This window comes from Cucurbita pepo, chromosome LG20 (assembly GCF_002806865.2).
Source record: "Cucurbita pepo subsp. pepo cultivar mu-cu-16 chromosome LG20, ASM280686v2, whole genome shotgun sequence".
NCBI lineage: Eukaryota > Viridiplantae > Streptophyta > Magnoliopsida > Cucurbitales > Cucurbitaceae > Cucurbita > Cucurbita pepo.
Window position 1 is genome coordinate 5,710,240 of NC_036657.1, and position 21,812 is coordinate 5,732,051.

At 35.1% G+C, this 21,812-nt stretch overlaps 1 protein-coding gene and 1 non-coding gene across 2 annotated transcripts; one reads left to right on the top strand and one right to left on the bottom strand.

Moving 5' to 3' along the window:
• Window positions 1–3,623: 3,623 nt before the first annotated feature.
• Window positions 3,624–3,704, bottom strand: TRNAL-CAG. Its single transcript has one exon. It is a non-coding gene; the product is annotated as a tRNA-Leu (tRNA).
• Window positions 3,705–11,903: 8,199 nt separating this feature from the next.
• On the top strand, window positions 11,904–12,857 carry LOC111783597. The gene has a single exon (XM_023664517.1). It carries the CDS (start codon window positions 11,904–11,906, stop codon window positions 12,855–12,857), a length of 954 nt encoding a protein of 317 aa, XP_023520285.1.
• Window positions 12,858–21,812: the final 8,955 nt, after the last annotated feature.

The following is a 21,812-nucleotide window of genomic DNA, read 5'->3' on the forward strand; positions in this document are numbered from 1 at the left end:
TATTCTTGATGAAATTATGTATATTATGTCCTAAAAGGAGGATGAGAATTTGTGATCGATGCTCTGGATGCTTGATGGATGTTATCGTCTCATTGAGCATGTGTGATTATTCATATGATTTATGTATGACGATTGTAGATAAATATTGTGTGCATACCTAGTTGATTTTCATGAACCAATAATATGTCAAGACTAGGGATTTGTAGTTAGGTTGACTAGATACCTAATTTAGATCTAACCTTTTCCTAGGAGCTTGATAGACCATCACAACTTACGAACCCCTTGAGAGTTGTCCTTAGGCTGCAAGATGTGTGAACTGTGTTAATAGCTTCGTGGGGGAACATGGGTTTCTGATTAAAGCTCGACTGAACCTAGCCATTTTGCATGGGGAACGAGAGACCTACATTGTACAGCCCATTAAGTTATGGAGTTAATATAACACATGCGAAAGCAATTTGGATCTTAGGCACTCTTAGAACATAAATTATAGTAAATAACTAGCATGTTCATAAGTATTAAAACTCAAGGTCTTTGAGTACTAACCTTTTGTAGTTCAAATTCATTTTTCCTCACGAACCGGTTTCGAACTACCACTAGTGTCTTCTCCACTATTCTCCGGCCTTAGAAGGGTATTGTGGGATCCGGTGAGTGACTAAACTTGGGAGAAATTTAGTATATATGAAGAGAGAGTTTGTGAGAGATTTTCTAAGGTTTGTTCAAGAAAGCACTTCCATGTGCCTTGATCACTCTATTTATAGAGTCATGTTTGCATCTTCATGCAAATTTGAGATCACCCAATTTTGACACTCAATATTCCACTCAAATATTTGGGATTATGTGGCAGCATGCAAGGTTGAGTTAACCCAATTTTGACACTCAAAATTCCACTCAAATTTGTGGGGTTTATGGGGTTTATTTGGCAAGCATGCAAATTTTGTTATACCAAATTTTGACACCTCAAAATTCCACTAACTCAAACCTGGATTTTTTAAGTCAACATTTTGTCATTTTAATTCAACAATTAATTTCAATAATTAATTTCAAACTAAAGTAATATTAAATGTTTAATTAAACTATTTAATTAATATTTAATATTAATTCAAATGTCAATTCCAATTAATTCCGGCACATATTTGATTAAAATATTTAAATCTTATTTAAATATCTCATATTTTCTCTTTTTGTTTAATTTGTAAATAAAACAAAAAATGCGGTTAAATATATCGTATATATGTAGCGCATATTCCCTAATTTGAATTTGAACACTTCGAACTCACTCGTCACTCTGTTCTATGGTTTAGTCCGATATGAGCTAGTAGAGGGACCTAATGGACCTATAGATCATGGGCTCCAACGATCCAAGATTAACCGGTTAAACTTATTAACCTTGTTAACCAACATTCGTTAACTACTAGGACACTCCACTATAGCCTAGTAGTTGCACTCCCCTCACTATAGATATATTTCTGTCCATCTGATATAACCATGATTAGTAAGTCGATCCTTCACAGGTTGTTCGTAACTAGAGCTGGGTCAATTTACCGTTTTACCCCTGAAGTTACTTCTTGTTCCTTATGTCTCACTGATCCTCTAATAAACAATTGGTTTGTGGACCAACCAGTAAACCGAATCTCTCTCAGGCCAATGAAAGGGTGGGACCCCTTGTTCAAAACTTGGAGTCAGTGCTTAAGGGAACTACCTCTCTTCTATCCCTAAAAGTGGGTAGGAGTGAATTCCATCTTGCACCCCACGTCCCCAGCCATTCACCCAGTCTTACCCCTGAAATGGGAGGCCTGTTGAGTCGGCGAACTAGAGCCACTCTCACCCATGCAAATCTAAGGATAATTCCGAATAAACAGGAGTTCATGGTTAGCTCAGGATTAAAACCGAGTTACCTAGGTTATCGAATGAAAAGAAAATCAGTCTCAACAGTAAACGACTTTNGAACTAGAGCCAGTCTCATCCATGAAAATCTAAGGATAATTCCGAATAAACAGGAGTTCATGGTTAGCTCAGGATTAAAACCGAGTTACCTAGGTTATCGAATGAAAAGAAAATCAGTCTCAACAGTAAACGACTTTATAAAGTGAGAGTGGTTTTCTTCATGGTCCGATCTTATGCAATACTCATTGCATAGGACGCCCCCACTCACATGTCTCCACATGCACAATTTAGTGATCGCATTGTTTATATCATATACAAAAGTGGGCCGCATCCATAGTGTCCCCAGAATAAGGTACTCAGCCTTATCCTTATACTATAGATCATTTTGACTATATACTTGAACTTGATCCACTCTTATGTCTCTACATATAGTTCAAGTAGTCATACTATAGCCAGAGTGTTCTTAGTTTATTGGATTTAGATTAATGATCGTAAAGTTCACTTTATTCAATAACAATTTTTTCTGAATAAACAACAATAATAACTTTATTGAAAATAGAATATATCTTTGTTTACAAACTATGAGTTTTAGGACATAAAACCCAACATTAAGTACATGGAATAAGGGTGGGATCGCGCCCCCCAATGAGCGGGACTATTATGGACCTGGGAGATTTCAGCTCACCCGCTAGGTAAGATACCATATATTCTCATAAAGCCATGAGATAGCACCTCGTAGAGAGACACTAGTCATTCACAGCTCGGCATAAGAAACTCTTAGAGTTTAAAATGAAAGGATGGAGAACCAGAATAGCTCCAAGGGGTTAAAGACTAGAACCAGACGTCTTAGAGCCAATGAGAAGCCCGTGGGAATCTGTTAAGCCTAGGACACGATGGGAGTCTTCAAGTAGGTGGTTTACTAAGTATAACTTTTATACTCATCCATGTTTTCCTTTCCTTTTCAGGTGTTCGCAAGCTGCCGGTTGAGGTGGAGGGGCATTCGAGAGTTGTGCGGTCACAGAGAGGGTCGTTTTGAAGTGTCAGTCCGTTTTTACGTTTTGGAGTCTTGTATTTCCTTTTATATTTGTATCCCCTTTGTAATATTTGAAACAAGAGACTTCATTTTATTTTATTTTAATTTTATTGGATTTTTATCTTTTTATTCTACCTTACTTTTATTTTATTTTATTTTTATTTGTTTTCTCTTTCGTCTTTTTAGTCACGGTCCAAGTTGTGAAGCCTCAAAATTCGAGTCGTGCTAGATTGATATCAGAGCAGTCAAATTTTAGATTATGTGAATTTTTTTCTTAGGTTAGAGAGTTGTATACCTCTGTGTCTCAGCTCAACGACACACCTCATCTCGTCTTTTTAGTCACGTTCCGAGTTGTGAAGCCTCAAAATTCAAGTCGTGCTAGATTGATATCAGAGCACAAGTATTAGATTATGTGAATTTTTTTCTTAGGTTAGAGAGTTGTATACCTCTGTGCCTCAGCTCAACGACACACCTCGTCACGACCATGTATGTAGTCTAACATGGTTTAGTGGTGAGGCTGAGAGGCAATAGCTTACTAGCCAAAGGAAGACAAAAAAGCAGCCATCTTAAGGCCCAGATGATATACCTATGACCTAGCCTCACCTCGCACTGCACTATCGAAATTAAGCACCCCTCAAGCAATACGAGATGATATACATATACATATGACCATAATGGGATTTGAACCCATGCCCCCTTTCCAAATTGTCAAGAATGGGATTTGAACCCATGCCCTTTCGGACCAGTACCTGAAACTGGCGCCTTAGACCAACTCGACCATCTTGACTTTTTTAATATTATTTATTGTGAGTTCTCACATCAGTTGGAGATGAGAACTAAAGGTGTAGAAATCTCTCTCTAACAAACGTGTTTAAATCGTGAGGCTAACAACAATAGGTATCAGGCCAAAGCAAATAATATCTTCTAGTGGTGGATTTAGGCTGTTACAAATGATATCGTAGCCAGACACCGGACAGTGTGCTAGCGATGACGCTTGTCACAATCGCGCTTTTCTTAGCAGGGGACTTTCACGATTATGCGGTACTCACTCCCAACATTGAGTGAGTCAAGCTAATTTAAGATCACGTCGCCTACGGCAGAATGAAGACAGAATTATATGACTACAAGCAAAAGACAACACAATGGCTTAAATAGCATATAACTTTTCGGGTAGGGAGAATTTGACAACTTGTTGCATCCCCTATAGTATATTTTGAGGCGATTCAGGTCTGGCAGGCCTAGACATGATTTTGCCGAACGGTCAGACAAAATCTAGGCAAAGGAGTTGACGACTGGTCGCATCCCCCTGTAATACATTTTGGGACATTTCCGTAGACATGATTCTGCCGAACCGTCATGCACTTAGAAAATACAATAATAAAATTATACATCATGAAAGCATTAAAGTAATACAAGGCAAGGGTTTTGACATGCCACGAGCATGCGACCATGGGCAACACGTCTTGGACAAGGATGATCGTCACACTTGGCTCCCTAAGGGGGTGGATTATGAGATCTCACATCTGTTGGAGAGGGGAACGAACCATTCCTTATAAAGGTGTAGAAACCTCTTCCTAATAAACGTGTTTAATTCGTGAGGTGGACATTGATATGTAACGGGCCAAAGCAAATAATATCCGTTAAAGGCTGGTTTGGGCCGTTACATTTTCTCGCTTAACTATAATTAATTAAATTGAGCATTCAAGAACCTTGACGCTAGATTCAATGCCTTTGGGATTGTCTCGTGGTTAAAAACAAAGAGGTCCCGAACACAAACTAGATGTGATATATTTGGTTGGTTGACTACTACAATCTTACGGTTGGTTGGATTCATTTTTGTAAGTGCTTAAGTTTATATATATAATATATATACACACATGAAAGTTACCTAGTTTCCAAGCAAGCGAAGTTGTCGTTCCCGGCTCAAACCAATTTTCATGTTAAGCGACCATTGCGACTAGTGCATGCAAATTTACGTGGCCTAGTCACTCCATCATCAATTGTAAGTAATAAGTATTTTTTTTCGTACTTATTGACGATTATAACGGTCAGAAGTAGGGTACATGCTCAGAAGAAAAAAAAAAGAGAGGAATTATGTGCGTTTAAGAAGTTCAAAACGCTTTTTGAAAATATGTCCAATCACAAGTAGAAAATCTTGCATGCCGACCAAGGTGTTATGAAAAAGAAAGAATCGAACGTCAACTCATCGCATCCTACACTCCACAATAAAATGGTGTGGTTCAGCAAAGAGATCGCACCGTAATTAATGTCGTAAGAAGCTTACTCAATACATGCATGTCTAGGCGATTTTCTGGGTTGAAAATATGACATGTGGTTTATCTTCTAAATCGTCTGCCGACAAAGGCATTGGACACTCGCACTTTCTATGAAGCCTGGTTCAGTAAGAAACCTCACTTTGAGCACCTAAGAGTATTCGATTGTTGATTGTATAGTCAAGTTAAGACGGTATAGCTACATATCAAAAAGCTTTATGATAAACGTCAAAATCGGTATAAAATGTTCATACATTATTATATAACAACACAACTTAAGACAAACAACCAAGAAAATTCAACAATAAGATATCAAGTATATGTGAAAATGATGATTTAGCACGCCCTTTCGAACCAGTACTTAAAACAAGCGCCTTAGACCAACTCGATCATCTTAACTTCTTTAATATTATTTATTGTGAGATCCTACGTCAGTTGTAGAGGAGAACTAACCATTCCTTATAAAGGTGTAGAAACCTCTCCCTAATAAACGCGTTTAAAATCGTGAGGCTGTCAACCATACATAACAAGTCAAAGCAGATAATATTTGCTAGCGGTGAGTTTGGACCATTACAAATGGTATCATAGCCAGACACTGAGCAATGTGCTAGCGAGGATGCTTGTCACAATCGTGCTTTTCTTAGCCGCAGACTTTCACGATTGTGTGATACTCACTCCCAACACTGAGTGAGTCAAGCCAATTTAAAATCACGTCTCCTATGGTAGAGCAACATATGCTTAAACCTCTAGCCTTATTTTGAGAAGAAGGTTTTAAAAAGCGAGAGCAGATAAATTTTCGAAATTGAGTTTGAAAGCAAGAAAGAAAAAATGAAAACAACTTTATATGACTACTCTACATTTTGACAACTTGTCGCATCCCCTACCATACATTTTGAAGCGACTCAGGTCTGGCAGATCTGGACATGATTTTACCAAACGGTCAGACAAAATCTAGGTTGGAGGAGTTGACGAATGGTCGCATCTCCTTGTAGTACATTATGAATCATTTCCGTATACATGATTCTGTCAAACTGTCATACACTTAGAAAATATAATAAGAAAATTATATATCATATAATAACATGATACAAGGCAAAGATTTTGGCATGCCACGAACATTCAACCGTATGTATGTATGTATGTATGTATGTATGTATGTATGTATGTATGTATGTATGTATGTATGTTTATTATTAAAGGTTTTAATTAATGTGTGGACCATATCTCAGTTATGGCGATGGTGAAATTGAGAATATATAAGTATCATTCTCATGGGTCAATTTAATAAAAAGTTAAATTAAATTAAATTAAATTAAATTATTAAATTCAGAAAGTTCCAAGAAAGATGCCAAAATTATTAGCGAGTGTAGAGTTGATTTTATTTTAGAGAGGAGACCAATTTCGTTGACTTTAATGGGTTATTTAATTATTGATGAAACCAATTTTCTTAATTTTTTTATTATTTAAATACAACAAAATTTAAACAATTAAATATTGGCTTTGGAAGACTCAAAGCTTGCACATGCTTGTTTAATTAATTAATTACCTAAAATTCCCTCACTCATTTATTTCATTTATTTTAATAATATATATTACAATTTGGTCCTAATATTCTAATTCATTAGTTATCGACAGTTTTTCGGTCAAGTAATTCGTTACCGGCCGTTTGTCGGTTCTCATGTCATGCTTCTTCTTTCTCTGAACCGATTCCTAGTGTCAATCAATCAAAATTTACCATCAAGAGAGGGAAGAGTCTCTCATTCGTGCAATTCTCTCATCCATTGATAACAACAGTACGCATCCAGTCAACACATATCAAACGAAAAAAACGTGAATCCTAGATTCTCATACATACATACATACATACATACATACATACATACATACATACATACATACATACAGCTCTACTTGCTAGGACTATAATATTGTTTGTTTTGAACTGTTACGTATTGTTGTCAATCTCACGATTTTCAAATGAGTCTACTAGGGAGAGATGTCCATTGTTGGTAGATATTGTCCTCTTTGTACTTTCCCTTCAAGGGCTTCCCCTCAAAGTTTTAAAATGTGTCTATTATGGAGAGGGTCCGGAGAGGTGCCCACCGTTAGCAGATATATTCCTCTTTGGGTTTTTCCTTCAAGGGCTTACCCTCAAGATTTTAAAACGCGTCTACTATGGAGAGGGTCTAGCCCTACTCCAACGAGTGTCTTGCAACGTCCGATAATTTGCTCTGATACCGTTTGTAACAGCTCAAGCCCAGAATTAACAAATATTGTCCAGCCCATTACGTATCGTCATCAACCTTACGATTTTAAAACGCTTATGATAGTGAGAGATTTTCACACCTTATAAGGAATTTTGTTTCCTTCCCCATGAGCTCTCACGCAAAGTTTTATTTGTTTGATTTGACACAAAAATGAAAAAATATATATATAATTCCTTTTTAACATTTTGAGAAATATCTAATATTTCACTTAAAATTGGTGTGACATCCAATTATAGAAGAAGTACATGAATGAACTTAGATAACATTCGAATGAGAGCGGTCCTGAAGACATAATGACTAAGAAAGACTTAAAAGAATTGAAAATTACTACCTATATCAACAAAGTGTACGTTCTTTTTCAATGGCTCAATCAATAGGAACTTCATGGTTAAACGTCCTTTATTTGGAGCAATACTATGTTTAATGACCTCCGAGAAATTTTTCCAAGATACATAGGATGAGAGCAAAACATACATACCGGAAGAATTTATGTTAGCCTGTGGGGATAGTATTCATTGTCAAGACCATGAGGAATAGATAACGTGATCATATCTTAGGGGAATATGTCGGGGCACATAGGTTCCAAATTTGAAATTTGAATCATCGGTTTTATTTGAATCGTTAAAATTATGGCCCATTTGATATATATATATAGAGGGAATTAAAATAAATAAATAAAATTAGCTTTATTAATATTTAATTTTAAGTTTGAATGCAAAAAGGAAAATGTATATATATATTTATGAGTTACTCGATTGTTAATTCACTTTCCTTATGTTGGAAGAAAAATAATTCTAATAATTATGAGCTAACACATGATAAATAGTTTAAATATAATTTGTATATTATTAAATAATAATAAATAACAAACCTTTGCACAAAAATTGAAATAAATAGAAAAAAATAATTAATTATTAAAAAAAATTGTATGGAGTATTTTGTTTTTTTTCAAAATAAATTTTTGAAATTTTAAAATGAATTAAAATTATGGTTTATTTATTGCAATCATTTATTACAAAAGTTAACAAATAATAACTTAATTTATTAATATATTTTTAAAAAAAGTTATTGGAAAATTTCCTATTTTATAACAATATGGAATATTATTAATATATTTTCTAAAAATTCCAATTCCATATATACATAAATAGAAATTGGAAAAACAAAAAAACTTACTCTCTTTGGTAGTGTGACAAATGAAATGTTATCATGACCCACACATTATAAATAATGAGTATATATATATGCATTTATGAGCTTTCTCTAAGGACCTATTGTTTGGCTGTAATTATGCTCTCCCTTAAAATACTCGAGAATGAATATGTCGATATACGGAAAGGTTTTCACACCCTTATAAAAAATGTTTCGTTCTCCTCTCCAACCAACGTGGAATCTCACAATCCACCTCTCTTGGGGCCCAGTGTTCTCGCTGGCACACTGCTCGGTATCTGGCTTTAATACCATTTATAACGGTCAAAGTCCACCACTAGCAGATATTGTCCGTTTTAGCCCGTTACGTATCGCCGTTAGCCTCACAGTTTTAAAACATGTCTACTAGTGAGAGGTTTCCACACTCTTATAAGGAATGATTCGTTCCCTTCTCCAATCAATGTGGGATCTCACAGCTTAACGTATTTTGTGTACGATAGTACCTAATGCTAATAATGTCCCAAGTAAACTTGATAAGATATGATTCAGGTAGGTTGTCGAGTCAATAAGTCAACCACTCGTTAGTCAACTCACCTATCGAACTAAACAACTGGGTTAATATAGATAAACTCAATGATATGTTGTTACACTCTCCACACCAACATAACACCTCACGCCCGAGTTGCATCATAACGATAATATATAAGGATTTAGTGTGACAACACCATAATAAAATCACGTACATTTATCAAGACAACTTTAGATCAGTAATTGAGTAGAGAGACATAGCTCTATCCTATTGAAGTTGATGGGTATGTGTATCAACAATCATCATGTTTTGAATCGATTTGAATAAATAAAAGGAAAGAAAGGGGAGAGTGGGGCATGAAGTTGGGAAGGCCTTCCCTTTTCCAAAGTGGTAGTAATTGAAGTTTGGTAATAATAATGGAACAACATGCCCTAAAGTACCAACCCTACTTGCTTCCTTTAAACAATGGAACATGCCCTTCTTGTACTATCTCTCCTTAACTTATTATACAACTACTTTTTCATTTCTACGAACCAAAAAATGAGAGAGAAAATTGTACGATAGTGATATCTGTCTCGTTCTTCAAGATTTGAATCTATAATATAAAAACTGTTACGAATTCATACCCTAATCAATTAGGTTTAGTTTTGCTCGTTTCAATGTGATATATGACCTACCCAGATCGTGTTAACCAATATTATATTCTAAATTTGATTGATTTGTCACGTAATTAATCTCTCAATCTATTCTAGTTCAACTCAACTCAACCAAACGCAATGGTTAGGGTTGAGTTATGATCTTATTTGGGTTGAATCGAATTATAAGATTTCACATTGGTTGGAAAGAGGAACAAAACATTTCTTAGAAGGGTGTGACAATGTAACGACCCAGATCCACCGCTAGCAGATATTGTCCTCTTTGGGCTTTNCTTGGGGTTTGGGCTTTCCCTTTCGGGATTCCCCTCAAGGCTTTAAAATGCGTCTGCTAGGAGAAGGTTNTTCAGGGTCCAGCGTCCTTGCTAGCACTCTTTCCTTCCTCCAAAAGACGTGGGACCGCCCCCAAATCCACCCCCCTTTGGGCCCCAACGTCCTTACTGGCACACCGCCTCGTGTCTACCCCCTCTTCGGGGAACAACGAGAAGGCTGGCACATCGTTCGGTGTCTGGCTCTGATACCATTTGTAACGACCTAGATCCACTGCTAGCAGATATTGTCTTCTTTGGGCTTTCCCTTTCAGACTTCCCTTCAAGGTTTTAAAACGCGTATGCTAGGAGAAGGTTTTCACACCGTTATAAAATGGTGGTTTGTTCTCCTCCAACCACTATGGGACATCACAGACAACCTCTTTCTAAGAGACGCTTTTTAAAACCTTGAGAGAAAGCTAAAAAAGAAAAACCGAAAGAGGACAATATCTACTAATAGAGAGATTTGAGCATGAACTGTTACCCGAATCAACCTAATTTATTGTTAATTTAAAAATAGATATAATTATATATACGTACTTTATTTTACTTAATTTCATAATTATATTTTGAATTATCCTGTATGTGAAAATGGAAAATAAAAATTTATATTTAATAATATACTAATAAAACCATTTACATTTTAAGCAACCAAGTGGGAATTAAAAATAGGATAAATAAATAAATAAATAAATAAATAAAAGGATATTTTGACTTGGGAAACAAGTTAGAGAACATTACGGGAAATCATCAAGGTTTCCTCCCATTATGGCCTTTCTATATTAATAATAATAATAAAAACCAAAATTTTGTCACAAAATAAATACTTCTAAATATATATTATATCAAATCTTATATTTCCAATCTTTCCCTATCCATTTATGATATAATATTTCTAAATTAAATATATTAATTCAAATATTATATGCCTAAATAATTTAAAATTCAATTACCATCGAATTAAATTAAAATGGTATATCAATATTAATTAATATCTCAACCTTAAATAATTATTTAATTCTGCTCATCCTAACCCATAAATATTTGGGTTGGGGTTGAATTTTTGAACATTAAGAGTATTTGACATTTGTAACTGATATACAAAGTCAACTCAACCCAACCCAACTACAACCCAACCAGAAATAGACGGTTTCGTTTAGGTTGTTTATGTCACTAACTCAACCAACTCGAGATATTGGTTAGTCCAAAAGATTTTTCCAACTCAACCCGACCCGACCCTCATTTAATATATATAGAAATATTTTTTTAATTATAGACCATTAATTGTTAAAAAAAAAAAAAAGAAAAAAAAAAGGGGTGTTGGTTTTAATGCTCTGCCTTTGTTCCCAACTGCAACCACATGACACATTGTAATGAAGGGCTGTAAAGAAAGGCATAGACATTAAAATACTCACACATATTTCCCTCTTTTTTTATTTTTTTTTATTTATTTCCCCAAAATTACTATAAAATGAAAAACAAAAATGTTCATTTATGGCTTTTCTTTTAATTATATTTATTTCAAATTAATATTTCTGGTATATTTATTTAAAGTCAAATTAATATTTAATTTTTCGGATTAATCTAAACAATGATTGGGCATTAGAATACAGAGGCCAACTTTTCATTTTCTAAATTAAAATTTTAAAAAAAAATCCATGTTTTTTTTTTAAAAATTAATTTTTATAATAATAATAATAATAATTTTATATTTTCCCTTCCATTTTCCCTCCTTAAATTCCCAGGAAACAAACACTCTTTGTTCTCTCTCCTCAAATTCCCTCAGATCTCTCTTTCTCTCTCTAAAATGAGAGACATTGTTTCCTGTTTTAGCGAAAACGCCGTTAACATTTCTAATCCTTCCTGCTCTAGCTACTCCAATGCCGCCGCCGCCGTTGTCTCTCTGCCGTCGTCGTCGCCGTCGCCATCGGTGAAAACCGCCGTCACGAGCCTTTATGCTACCACTCTCTCGGCGGCGCAGAGTCATCTCATGATTTCAGTGACATGGACGAAAACCCATTCTTCTCAAAGCTTGGCCGTCAATTTCACGCAATCTCCGACCGCCATAGCCTTCCACCTTGATACCACCGTCAGATTCTTCAAGAAAAACAAAGGGTCGAAATCCTATGACTTCCAATCTTCCAAAATCGAGATTCTTTGGGATCTCGCCGCCGCCATTTACGACGGTGGACCAGAACCCATTTCAGGATTCTACGTTTTAGTCACGATAGATTCAGAAATCGCTTTGGTTTTGGGGGAAATTCCGGTATCTTCGCGGCCTTATAGCCTGAAAACCACCATGGCTGCCGACCCAGAAGCTCGAAAATGCTGGTTGATCTCAAGAACAGAGCATTGCTCTGGAAATACTCTGTTTTCGACGAAAGCGAAGTTCAGTGAGAATGGGGTTTTTCATGAGATCTCAATCCGATGCGGCGGCGACGACGACGGAGGGAAAAGAAAGCAACCGGGATTGTGGGTTTGGATCGACAAGAAGGCGGTGATTAGAGTGAAGAGATTGCAATGGAATTTCAGGGGAAATCAGAGCATTTTCGTTGATGGGTTGCTTGTAGATTTGCTGTGGGATGTTCATGACTGGTTTTTTGGGTCCGCCATGAATGGATTTGCGGTGTTCATGTTTAGAAGAAGGAGTGGATTGGAGAGTAGGCTGTGGTTGGAAGAGGAGAAGAAGATGATTCCTCATAATGATATTCAAAAAAGTTTGGATTTTTCATTGTTGATCTATGCAAGTAAGACTTCTTGATTAAGGATTATTCTTTTCTTAATTTTTTGTTTTTGTTTTCAATTTATGAGTATAATTCTTTAAAGATGATCGAGAAATTACGAGATCCACAACTTTTTTGGTCGACATTTGTGGATTCTATTAACATAGCTCAAATAAGGTTATGACTCTAATACCATGTTCGGAACTACGAATATCCACTGGAAGCCTAACCTCTAGCGATTTTGTTTTTGGTTTCTCGGAACCAACGATAAATGTGTTCTTTACTGACATTTATTTCAATTTTTGAGTTTTTTTTTTTTTTTTTTTTTTTTTTTTTTTTTTNCCTAAATGGAAGTGGAGAATATGAAAAAGACAACCTTTTTTTCTGCTAAAACATGTTTGTGGAATATATATTTTGAGAAAATAAGTTAAGAATTAATGGGTTTCTGTGATGAACTTCCAACATTTTCTCCTTACTGTCTCTCCAGAATTATCCAAGTTTCACCAACAAATGTCTCTCTTTACTTTCTTACTTATAATTATTCTAATCAAATTAATTTACTACTAATTTTATTCTTTTTTATATAATTTTTTTTCCATTTTAGTATCATAAATTAGAGTACGGAGAATTTAGAATCAAATATGGAATAAGTTTGATTGGAGAAATATTTTAGATCAACTAGAAATTTCACGTTGGTTGGGTTAGTGATATGAACAACTCAAATAAAGTTAACAACCCAACCCGATTATTGAGTTATTATTTTTTTAAAATTATTTTAAAAAATCATACTTATATGTATAACTGAAATTTCATAAAACTTAAATATCAAACATTTATAAATCACAAGGCATCACTAATGTCAGTTACAAAGTTAAATATTCTTAATTTTCCTAATAATCGTAAAAGTAATTAGACTTTAGATTGAGTTATTATAACCCTACTTTCAGGTTGGATCAAAGAAATGTCAACTTGCGAACTAACTCGAACCCAAACCATAAAAAAAATCTAATCCAAATCATAAGTCGGGTAGTGCAAGTTGATGGAATTTTCAAGTCATATGAACAACCTAACTTGGACATCAAAAGAAGAAGTATGCATCGGTTGGTGTACATTTGTATAACACTTACTCATGATTAATGGTAAAGTTTTGGAGTAAAAAAGACACAAAATCTAAAAGTGATTTGAAAGAGAGAAAATGGAGAAAAGGGTCTGATTTAAAAGTGGTAAAAAAAAAACCCATGATTTGGGGAAACACCATTCCAATCCAAATGACAAGTTGTAAGGACACTAAGTGACCTAATTCAGAAGAGAAGGGAAAGTGGAAGGGAAAGTGGAAGGGAGGGGGGCCTTAGGATCTTTGGCCCTTTTTGTTTGTTTTCTTCTATGTTTAGGTATGACTTTGGAACACCATTTTTAGTGCTAACTCCAACTACTCAAACATTTCACTTTTTCATTTCTTTTCTTTTCGACCCCCCTCAAATTTTACTTTGGTTAAGTTCGTGACTCGAACAATTTGAATAAAGTTTACAATCCAACCGAACTGAACCGAACCCAACTCTCTATTTTCAGGTAAAAAAAAAACTAACAGAGCCGACACAAGGGATCCGTGGGATGCCGTAGCTTTCCCTTCAAAGACTGTAAACTCAGTTTCTCTTTTGATTCCTTTTAGATTCTTGTCATAAAAGATTCCGAGCACGAATCAAACTCAAATTTTGAGTATGGTTGGGCCTTGGACAGATGTGTTCGAGACTGTGTTGAGTTGTTCTTTTTCTTTTCTTCATTATTTTAAAAAAAATTCAAATATCAAATATTTACAAGTCACAATATATCACTGACATCGCTACAAATATCAAAGGGTAGAGTTTGATTCGATTTGATTGTAACCCTATTTTCGGATTAGTTAAGTTGACCCGACTAAAAAAAATGTCAACCCCTGCATCGACCCAAATTTTCGATTTTTCAAAAACTCTACCCACCTCAATTTTTATGGCTTAGGTTGAGTAGTCCAAATTGATATCAACTCTTGTAACATCCCTACTTCTCTCCAAATAATATCGAGGTGAAATTTATATAAAATTAATTTTATTCATTATTCTTCGAGTTTCAAATATTACCAAAAAAATTATTTTCTTTATGAAGAAAGTCGTAAGAAAAAAAGAGAAAAAAAAAAAAAAACTTTGAATTGAATGAGGAAAGGGAATCATGAAGAAATGGGTAGCAAAAGAATGATGGAGAAAGTGGCCTACTCAATTTTTGTTCTACTTTTACCCTTAAAACTTTAAAACAAAACAACTAAAAAATAAACTACATGAAANGTCAAATAATCATAATACTGAAAATAGTCAATTTAGACGGTTGAATAATTATAACACGGGCGATAAAAATGACATTGATATTAAATAATTCGCACCAGCGTGTATGTTTATTGAATAAATTAGGTAATATATGATTGAAATTTTGAATTAACCTATGGAACAAATTTAGGTTGAATTGAACAAATCTATTAATGGAAGTGAACCAAATTATAGTTTGATATGATGGATTTGGTAGAAAAAAAAAAGAGTATCCTAAGCACTGACTACAAATTAGTTGAATGACAAAGAGATGAAAGTTGATTTTCTTTTTGAAATAATAAAAGAGGTCTTTGAGTGTGACACTTGCCAAATTGCCAACAACAAGTCTTTATGGATTGTTTGTTAAGCTACAAAATTTGAATCTTTCTATGTTATCTTTAATCTTTCTAGTTCCAAAGCATCTACTAATTTCTTTTTAGGTAGTAAAGTTTCATTTCTTTCGTGTTTTATGTAACATTCGAGTAAAAAAGGGGTATACGAGTGATCTGAGGCCATATTCGAATGATAGCGATCCCGATAATAAGATGCGAGATGAATTAAGACATCTCAACTATGTAATATGGAAGATTCTTAGATGGTTACAAATTTTGGGTGGATGATAATCTAGAATCATTGTATTTCGTTAATGTATATTAAAAATTTTTATTTACTCTAAAGTTACATCTACACAGTGAGTAATTATGATCATAAAATATAAGAGTTACAACTTTTGAAATGTTTCATGAAAGGTCAATGATTTTCGTTTTTTAGACTACATGAAGTCATGTATGTTGTCTTTGTAATGAAAACCTGAAAAATGTAATAAAAAGAGCATTTGTACTTCATTTTAGCCAAATATCTAAGTTTCTTTGCAATTTGATGTAGTTTAGGTTCATGTTTAGAACCAAAATCAAGTGTGTTCACTATAGTTTATTGATCTTAGTGGATCAAATATGGTTTATAAGAAAACGTCGACATTGACTAATTAAGAGGAAGATTATGGATATATAGTTAGGGATACTATCTCTGTTGGTACGAGACTTTTTAACGAAACCGAAAGTAAAATCACAAAAACTTATGCTAGAGATCATTTATTCATAATAGGAAGTTGAATTTTTGCCCAACAAACGCACCACGCTTGTTGACAGCCGGAATTTTTGCCCACCCAACACACCACGCTCCCTTACCTTCGCAGTCGCGTCCCCTTGGTTGTTAAGCCATAGACACTTGCGAGAAAGAAGGGGTGTGAGAAAGAATAGAAGAGAAAGAGAAATCCAACCATTCTCCGGGAAACTCGAAGAAGAAATGCCTGAAAATAACTTAGGAGACGGTGTATAAGAAGAAGAACACGATTGTGGCACAAGATACATCACGGTAAGCTCGTAATCCTCGTCGTCGAACCAAGATGAAGGTGATGGATCTGCATCACAAGCGAAGCCTCGACCTCGAAATACCCTAAAGTCGAGAAAACCAGTTGAGACGAAGAAGTAGGTGTCAGATCTGATCGAAAAACGGCGTCAGAACAATGTCCGGATAAAAGAGAGAAAAAGGAGTCAAAAGTAGGGCAAAGCAGTTGAAGAAGACAAATTCAACGGGTGGGAACTATTTTGACCTAATCAAATTCTTCCAACAATCCCTCACTTAACTTATTCTTAGTTCAAATCAGAATAACTCTGTGCACCCAGTCTTCACAACTTCTGAAATGCTTCTAATTTTAGAGGCTTTGTCAAGAAATCAGCAAGCTGATTTCGGGTACCACAAAATAATAAATAAACAGTTTCTTCTTTTGTAAGATCTCTAAGAAAGTGAAATCTTACTCTTATGTGTTTGAAACGTCCATGTAGAACTGGATTTTTGGATAGCTTAATAGTTGAAGTATTATCACACATTAGCTTTGTTCCTTTTATTTGAAAGTGACCAATCTCTTTGAGTATCCTCCTCATCCTAACAGCTTGACATGCACATGCACTAGTAGCAGCCAGCAACAAACTTAGCTTCTGTGGTTGATAAGGTGACTATAGGCTGCTTACGAGAAGACCAAACTACTGCTCCTCCACTCATCATAAACACATAGCCTGAAGTACTCTTGCTATCTTCCATGTCTCCGACATAGTCACTATTAGTAAATCCAATTAAATCACTAACTCCTCCCTTTCTATAAAATACACCATAATCTGCCGTACCTTTCAAGTATCTTGAAACCCTTTTAGCTGCTGCAAAATGTTGTTGTGTTGGACATGCCATAAAACGACTAATCAAATTTACAACAAACATGAGATCATGACGAATAGCTGTGAGATACATCAGACTTCCCACTATTTGTTTATACAAAGTTACATCTACTCTTGCACCATTTAAATCTTTGCCAATTTTCTATCCTAGAACAATGCGATTACAAACAGAATTGTAAATCTCTTATGCCAAATCGATTTAAAACTTCAGTAGCATACTTTCTTTGTCAATATCATCTAATCTTTGTATTACCTCTGTTCCAAGAAAAAACCTCATTTTACCTAAGTCAGACATACCAAACTCTTTTTTCATGGAACGTTTAAACTCCTCTAATAATTCTTCACCGTCTCCAGTAAATAAAAGATCATCAACATAAATGCTTACAATAAGAACTTTACCTCCCTTCCTCTTGATGAAGAGTGTTTGCTCACTGGAACTGCTTTTGAATCCTTCCTTGATGAAGTAGGATTCTATTCGATTAAACCAGGTTCTTGGTGCTTGTTTTAATCTATAAATAGTCTTTTGGAGTTTGTACACCATCTCCTCACTTCCCTTTCTCTCATAGCCTTTTGGTTGTTTAACAAATATATCTTCTTTTAACTCGCCATATAAAAAAGTTGATTTGACATCTAATTGATAGAGTTTCTAACCTTTTTGGGCCGCAAAAACAATGATCATTCTCACAGTATCCATTATAGCCACAGGTGCGTACACTTCAGTATAATCAATACCGTGCTCTTGTGTGTAGCCTTACAACTAATCTTGCTTTGTATTTATCAACTTATCCAGACTAATTTAGCTTGGTTTTATAAATCCATTTCACTCCTACTTTCTTTGCTTCAGCCGGTAGAACCACCAAATTCCATGTTTGATTTTTTTCAATGGNGCATATATGTTATCAGTATCTTTGGATTCCTCAATAGATATTACAACATAAGTAAAATTTTCAGTCGGGTACAAAAAAAATTTTCAACAATTTTCTTGTCTAGCATATCTTCTCCATTACTTCTCATCTTGTTGGAGATTATCATTACTCTTGAAAAATAATCTATGATACAGAAGAATAACCAAGCTAGAAACATAAACCATTGAAGTTTGAAGTGATGATATTATTGAANTTTTTTGACAGGTTTCTCAAATTTCACACGATCTGAAATTATCAAGAATGCCATATTTTCTTCATCCTCTTCAGATGAGCCTTCAACGGAATTATAATCTACTAACCATACCGGTGGATGTCGATTTCTCCCCTCACTTATTGTCAAATTTGGTGCAACAGTTACTGAAAAATTGTTTTCAGCAACTGATTCAATTGTTTCAAAAATCGGTTCAGTTGTTTCTTTCGTGATTTCCCCTTCTTCCTTTTCAGCAGCTGGTTCAATTGATTCAGCAACTAGTTTAGTCGTTTTCTCTGTGATTTCTTCTCCTTTCGATGTATTCTTATCAATTTCAATATTTTTCCTCAGTCCAATTTTTTCGTTGCTCTCCATTTACCCATTTTTGGAAATGGAGTCCGATGTTGCTTGCCTTTCATACATGCCTCACATGTGGTGTTTGGAGCTACAATTTGCGACAGGCCTTTCACGATGTTTTTGTGTTTCAAGGTGCACAAGCCTTTGTAGCTGAGGTGATCATAATGGTCGTGCCAAAGTGTTGACTAATCCGTATTTGAAACTTGGAGGCATCTTTCTTCATTTGTTGTGGTAGATAGTTCAGTACGCAAAATAAACTGCCGATTTGCACTCATAATTGACTCTACTATTTTTCCTTTTTGTGGATGATAAATGCTACATACACCATCTTTAAACAGCACTGCTACTCCTTTTTCTTGTAGTTGTCCAACGCTCACGAGATTATTTTTGAGTTCAGGTATCCAATACACATTACTACTAGTGCGACGAACCCCATGCAAAGTTAATTTCACTGCACCCTCTCCCATAACTTTCATACTTGTATTATTTCCAAGTTTGACAATGTGGGAAAATGTCTTGTATAAGCTTAGAAAAGATACCTTCACTCGCACACATATGGTTTGAGCAACCAAAATCTAAGAACCAAACATCACTCCTTTTTGCTTCATGTCTTTCCATATGAGCCATTAACAACATTTTATCCTCTTCTTCCAGCTCTGCATAATTCAATTTCTTATTCACCTTTGGACACTCATATTGAAAATGACCTAAGTCGTGACACCTATAACATTCAACAGTTGCTTTGTTGAAAGTTGATCTTCCTCTTCTGCGTCCTCTTCTTTTCCTCTATTACTTATTTCTGTTCGGCTTTTTTCTTTTAGAACTTGTTCATCTCCATTAATGCTGGCTCTTCTTTTCCTCTATTACTTATTTCTGTTCGGCTTTTTTCTTTTAGAACTTGTTCATCTCCATTAATGCTGGATCTTCGAAATTTTTGTTCATGCACCACTAATGAACTTTGTAATTCATCAATGGGCATATATGTTATCAGTATCTTTGGATTCCTCAATAGATATTACAACATAAGTAAAATTTTCAGTCGGGTACAAAAAAAATTTTCAACAATTTTCTTGTCTAGCATATCTTCTCCATTACTTCTCATCTTGTTGGAGATTATCATTACTCTTGAAAAATAATCTATGATACAGAAGAATAACCAAGCTAGAAACATAAACCATTGAAGTTTGAAGTGATGATATTATTGAATACTAAACTTAGCTTTTATAGTTTTAAACATGAGCATAAATAAAAACTAACCACAAATCTACAAATAAATATGTGAAGCAAATCTGGACAATATTTAAACTAAATATCTAAAAATATCTAGCTATTTTGACCTAATCAAATTCCTATAACAGTAGGAACCTAGGTCGGACTCAACCCGTAAACCACTCACAAACCATTTGCTGTGGCCCAGCAACCAACCCAAACAACTTGACATGCACCTACAGCAACCGACGACCCACGACCCGTGCCTGCAATCGAGACCCACTATACGAACAGACTGACCCACCTACAACGCCTAGGTCCAAATCGCGTCACGACCCAACCCTTGATCGCAACCTAGTTTGCAATCTGTGACCAGCAATCTAAGAACCTGAGGCCCAAATCGCAGCCCAGCCTTCAACCTGTGATCGCGAACCGTGACCTACGCCTTGAACCAAAGTAACTTGCACATGTGTCGACGTCGTATTGCGCCATATGGCATGCCTGCAGCAAATGAATCCTTCAACTTGGAAGACTTAAACAGTTCGACTCGGCTTCCTTCGACAAATTTAGCTCGGGTACTCTAATTTTTTCTACAATTTTGTTGTCTGACATATCTTCTCCATTGCTTCTCATCTTGTTGGAGANCGAGATTATTTTTGAGTTCAGGTATCCAATACACATTACTACTAGTGCGACGAACCCCATGCAAAGTTAATTTCACTGCACCCTCTCCCATAACTTTCATACTTGTATTATTTCCAAGTTTGACAATGTGGGAAAATGTCTTGTATAAGCTTAGAAAAGATACCTTCACTCGCACACATATGGTTTGAGCAACCAAAATCTAAGAACCAAACATCACTCCTTTTTGCTTCATGTCTTTCCATATGAGCCATTAACAACATTTTATCCTCTTCTTCCAGCTCTGCATAATTCAATTTCTTATTCACCTTTGGACACTCATATTGAAAATGACCTAAGTCGTGACACCTCCTTTGGACACTCATATTGAAAATGACCTAAGTCGTGACACCTATAACATTCAACAGTTGCTTTGTTGAAAGTTGATCTTCCTCTTCTGCGTCCTCTTCTTTTCCTCTATTACTTATTTCTGTTCGGCTTTTTTCTTTTAGAACTTGTTCATCTCCATTAATGCTGGCTCTTCTTTTCCTCTATTACTTATTTCTGTTCGGCTTTTTTCTTTTAGAACTTGTTCATCTCCATTAATGCTGGATCTTCGAAATTTTTGTTCATGCACCACTAATGAACTTTGTAATTCATCAATGGGCATATATGTTATCAGTATCTTTGGATTCCTCAATAGATATTACAACATAAGTAAAATTTTCAGTCGGGTACAAAAAAAATTTTCAACAATTTTCTTGTCTAGCATATCTTCTCCATTACTTCTCATCTTGTTGGAGATTATCATTACTCTTGAAAAATAATCTATGATACAGAAGAATAACCAAGCTAGAAACATAAACCATTGAAGTTTGAAGTGATGATATTATTGAATACTAAACTTAGCTTTTATAGTTTTAAACATGAGCATAAATAAAAACTAACCACAAATCTACAAATAAATATGTGAAGCAAATCTGGACAATATTTAAACTAAATATCTAAAAATATCTAGCTATTTTGACCTAATCAAATTCCTATAACAGTAGGAACCTAGGTCGGACTCAACCCGTAAACCACTCACAAACCATTTGCTGTGGCCCAGCAACCAACCCAAACAACT